We start from the raw sequence: 5,205 nt of genomic DNA, 5'->3' as shown, positions 1-5,205 counted from the left end.
TCAGCAGCTCCCAGGGCACAAGTAATACACTTCCGTTGTATTAAGTTTTATTTACCTTTATTTAACCTACTTCTCAGATGGAGGCTTGGTAACCCCGACATTACGTGGAAAGGGGACGGATGGGAAAACACCGACAGACTCCTAGGCACAAGAAAGGCTGCAGTGGTTCTCATCCTTAATTTTAGCAATCCTACTTGTATCTGTAGTACTGTAGTCAAAGCCACTTCATCTCCTGTTTTGCTTTAACCGTACCTTTGCTAAAGTGGACGTTGAAGGAGGCTTTAAGTAGTAAGGTGGTCGTGTTTGACAACACCTTCACGTCACTAGCTTAGCAGCCCCCAGCGCAAGCAGTCTTAAGTTTTCAAAGCGCATTGCTCTCTCAGATTGAAAAGAAATTTATCTACGATTTTCTTCACAGATCTTTTCCTTCTTTGACCAGAAATTAAAGATAACCAAAGAGGCAGCTCAGCCCACATTTAGACGTTAGGTGACCAAAACTTAAAAGAGTTCTGTTGCTGTATATGCAGGACTGTAAGAGTGAACTAGAACATACAAAAGGTAAAAAGACTTCACTTTTAAGCAGGAGCAGCAGATCTGTGGAGTAAAGTTGTCCTGGAGAGGTTTCAACAAGAATCCCATACATTCAGAAAAGTGCATTAAGAGCGACAAGAAGGGTTTGTTTTGCAAGCTTTACTTCCAAATAATTACACCTAGTACAGAGCCAACAGGTATGTTAAGAGAAAACTCTTGCTGTTACTGTACTCTCAAAAGGCTTTTCTATTGGAACAAAAAGGTTGCTGTACCGACAGCAGAGTCTGTGTCGTTCAGTGACCAGCACGGCCTGTCCTATCAGCCTCAGACTCCCTTTTGAAGCCCACAGCATGCGTAAGTGCGTGCCCGTTAGCGGCCAGGTGACACGCTGAAGCAACAGCGCGCTATTGACTTTGCTATTACAAGGACAGCGGGTACCCCGAGAGACAACTTTCAACAACTTCTCGTACACCTATTCTACCGTTTAACGGTGACAGAGAGCCTCGAGTCCACCTTCCGTGGTTTCATCTGCATTACTGCAGAAAGACTGCCCATCAGATACAGAATCTGCTTCTGCTCATCATCCTGTAACGAGTACAGTAATATAATAAAAGACATTGTCTTAAATGTGTAAGTCGATACCCTAAAATAGCAAATTAAATAAGGATCAGATTCAGCTCAAACACTGGCTGTAGGTATTTACTTGTATTAGGGCTGAAAGCTGTCACAATCTGCTGTAAATCAAGAGCTTCCTGAGTTCTCTACGTATTGCCAATCCTCAGTTTCACAGTGCAGGGATTACTGGTAAACACATTCATAGCTCAGGTTAACAGGAATGGGAAGTTTCGGACTTTAAGGCTGTATATTAAATTCTCTTACAAGTGTGTTACAATGGGGATCCCTTCGAGTCAGTATTAAAGCTGACAGAATAAAGCATATCTTTTTCATGACTGAAAATGATTATGCTTCAGGGACTCATTTTTTACATTACTGATCAGAAACATGCTAGAATGGGACTTTAAGCAAAGACATGTATTAACTTAAAAAAAAAAGTATCTTCACTGAACTGCTGGAAAAAATCAGTACAGCATTAGAATAGTAAATGAAAGGAAAGTGGGCATTAAATATGTAGGAAATTTGTTCCCTACTTAAAGACCTACACAAGTTAGAGGAACATTAGGCAACCGGGGAAGACCTGAAGGGAATTTTTATTAACTTACAATAAACAAATTAGAGGTGAAGTACCACTCGCAGCAAAAGGAATGTAGTGAGGCTGAAGCTGAGTATCTAGCACTGTTAAGAAACTGACTAAAGTGGGCATTAAATATGTAGGAAATTTGTTCCCTACTTAAAGACCTACACAAGTTAGAGGAACATTAGGCAACCGGGGAAGACCTGAAGGGAATTTTTATTAACTTACAATAAACAAATTAGAGGTGAAGTACCACTCGCAGCAAAAGGAATGTAGTGAGGCTGAAGCTGAGTATCTAGCACTGTTAAGAAACTGACTTGAATAATGCCGATTTCATAAAAATATACATCTATAAAAGTATCTTTGTGCCTGACTTCCAGAACAGTTTCTCCAAAGTAGTGCTTCTAGAACTTTCAAGTTTTAATTATGTTCAAAGTATTCCTCATTTGAATAAAGTTGGCAAATTACATTCTTAAGCTAATGTTTTTACTTGACGCCTTCCTAAACAGAAGGGGTCTCTAATTCAGTAACGGGTCACTCGGAAGTGGATGTTTCTCTTCTGCTCCCCCAAGAAAGCAGCAGAACACGACAATTTTAACATTAGAGTGAAACCCATTCCTTGCTTTATCTACCCCACCTTCCCCATCGTTTTACAGAGCAAGCTAGTCAAAAGTGATTTGGCCAAGAAGAATTGCAGTCAACAACAGGATGAACTGGGTTTCGGTTTCCGATGAAGGTTTACTGTATCTGTTTGAATAAAGTGATCTGATCTGTCTTCAGAGGCTAGAACTCTTCTAACGGCTTCTTCAAAGGCTGCTGCAACATTAATGGCGTCTTTTGCACTGGTTTCAAAATAGGGGTGGTTGCCGTTGTTCCTGCACCAGTCTTGGGCTTCCTCTGTGGACACCTGCCGTTCATCAATATCAACTTTGTTACCCAGTATCACAAACGGAAAACTTTCAGGCTCCTTGACGTCTGCGTAATAAATGAATTCTTTCTTCCAGTTGCTTAAGTTTTGGAAGCTCTGAGAGTCATCCACACTGAAGGTTAGCAGGCAACAGTCAGAACCTCTATAGAAAGGAGTCCGCAAGCTCCTAAAACGCTCCTGACCTGCCGTGTCCCATATCTGCATTGTAACAAAGTGTCCATCAACTTCCAACTCTTTATTCAAGAACTCCACGCCTATCGTATGAAACAGCTGTGCATCGAACTTGTTGGTGACGTATCTGTTCATAAGGGAGCTCTTCCCAACTCCACCATCTCCTAGCAGTATTACTTTAAGCAGCGATGATTTTGTTGCCATTGTTACGGGAACAGATCCTCCTGGTTTCCTAGACCTGCAAACATTAAGAAAATCATGAAAAAGGAAAGAGCTGCGAGCAGAAAACTTTTCACACAAGCATCTAGGAAGTGACAGAGTCCACCAACCTCAAGTTTCACATAAAAAGCAGGAGGACAGTGCTAAGTAGATGAAGTGTAAACCCTCATAGTGGGAATACCCAGGTGTTTAAAAGGCGTCACTCCCACAGACTGCAGTCTGTACGGCAGTCTGAGTAGTGCGCCGCGTGAAGTACTGCTCTGTCACTCGAAACCCCCAAACCCTTCAACATCTGTGCCCGGAGGCCATGGCGTCACATTCAGCAAGTGCAACGATTCGTGTACGTTCCTTGAAAAAGATCCATGAAAGAACACTGAGGGAATTTTACAGAGCTCGTGCCTTGAACTAGTCACCTCAGTGCCGTTATTTCCTTAGCAAAGTTGATGTTTAACATGCAGAAGTGAAGAGGAAGCTTTAGGAATGATGTGGGACACACTCTGTTATACTGGGATAACTGCTGCTCCTCACCCAAAACCGCAGCCAGGCAAGGCATTTTAAATCAATGCGCAGGGAAGGGAGTTATCTGCACAACAAATGCAAATGCTGTAATTCTATTGTAAAAGTCACGTGACTAGGTTTCGGTCCACAAACGTCCCGTATTTTACAGTTTACTTTTTGCAGCACAGCCATGACGAATGCAGTACTATTACCGCTGCCACAAAAGCAAACTGACTGTTGCTGCTTCAGATGGTACTCGAGATGCAAAATACTGAGGCCAAGCCTACACGGACTCCTCAGTTAGTAGGTGTCGGATTCCCACAGTAAAGCTGGAAGTGCTAGTGAAGCTTTCATATGAAATATAATGAAGCTTCTATACTGTCAGATTTTAGTGTTAAGGGGTTAAAAAAAAAAAAGTAGTTAGCTCATTAGTGGTTTTTGCCAGCCCAAGGTTTGCCCTCATTACAGTACTGTCATTTAATACTGTAAAAAGGTGTTTTAATTTCCTGGGGGTAAAGTTTCCTTTTGAAGAAACCAAGATGAAGTTTCTGTGTGAGGAAAACTGCTGTTCCGATACCCACTCGTTACTAAAAGAGCTCAAAGTAGTTCAGCCAGAACAGTCTTCTATGAAAATTTCATCTATTTAAAATGGAAACGGGTCATAAGTTGCCTAGTCCGCCTCCTTCTCGGAAGGAAGGAATGCAGTCCTGCTAGTTGTAATTAGCATTACTGGCATATACATCACCCACTGAGTGTGGTTATGGAATTAATACCTGATACAGGCTGGTGTGAGAGTCTTATGATCCTGTGCTCCCTCAGAATCAAGGCATGTGTTAGAAGCAAGAAATTTCAGGATTGTTTTCGTCTCTAACTTTCCAGCTTTGAATGTTTATTTGTTAGACACAATCTGCAGCTGAAGCCTCAACACAAGGCAATTTCAAAACTTCAGTGGCTGTGTAATAAAAACTACTACTAAGATGCTCAGAGGGCTGGAGCACCTCTCCTATGATGAAAGGCTGAGAGAGTTGGGCTTGTTCAGCCTGGAGAAGAGAAGGCTCCGGGGAGCCCTTACAGCACCTTCCAGTACCTGAAGGGGCTACAAGGAAGCTGGGGGGGACTTTTTACAAGGGCCTGTAGTGACAGGACAAGGGGTAATAGGTTTAAATTGAAAGTGGGGAAGTTTAGATTAGATATCAGGAAGAATGTCTTCCCGGAGAGGGTGGTGAGGCACTGGAACAGGTTGCCCAGAGAAGCTGTGGATGCCCCATCCCTGGAAGTGTTCAAGGCCAGGCTGGATGAGGCTTTGAGCAACCTGGTCTAGAGGAAGGTGTCCCTGCCCATGGCAGGGGGGTTGCAACTAGATGGTCTTTAAGGTCCCTTCCAACCCAAACCATTCTATGATGCTACTTTTTTTAATTTTAAGCTACTGAAAATACTATTTACACATTCTTACTATTTCTATAGGCTTGTATCACAGCAATGTTCGAACTGCTTAAGAACTGCAAGTGGATTGTTCATTTACATTTCACAGAGCTATGGGATAATTGCTCTGGCTCAGGATATGAACACATACCTTTTTACGTATGTGAAAAGCCTTATTAGAGTCACCAGCCTGCTTGCACATGATTTCCACGTTCATGCTGAAATATTTAAAATGGTCCAGTGT

General features: G+C 42.3%; 1 protein-coding gene across 1 annotated transcript in view; it reads right to left on the bottom strand.

Moving 5' to 3' along the window:
* Positions 1 to 2,052: 2,052 nt before the first annotated feature.
* The window catches only part of RAB9A (RAB9A, member RAS oncogene family), a 4,420-nt gene continuing 1,267 nt past the window's right edge, over positions 2,053 to 5,205 (bottom strand). Inside the window, exon 2 of the mRNA XM_010151072.1 lies at positions 2,053 to 3,060. Within this exon, the coding sequence (XP_010149374.1) occupies positions 2,421 to 3,026 (606 nt within the window). The 5' untranslated portion in view covers positions 3,027 to 3,060 and the 3' untranslated portion in view covers positions 2,053 to 2,420. The remainder of the gene's footprint in view (positions 3,061 to 5,205) is intronic.

This window comes from Eurypyga helias, unplaced genomic scaffold (assembly GCF_000690775.1).
Source record: "Eurypyga helias isolate BGI_N326 unplaced genomic scaffold, ASM69077v1 scaffold18204, whole genome shotgun sequence".
Lineage (NCBI taxonomy): Eukaryota > Metazoa > Chordata > Aves > Eurypygiformes > Eurypygidae > Eurypyga > Eurypyga helias.
Note: the sequence above shows the minus strand (reverse complement) of the source record. Positions and strands in the feature narration are given on the sequence as shown.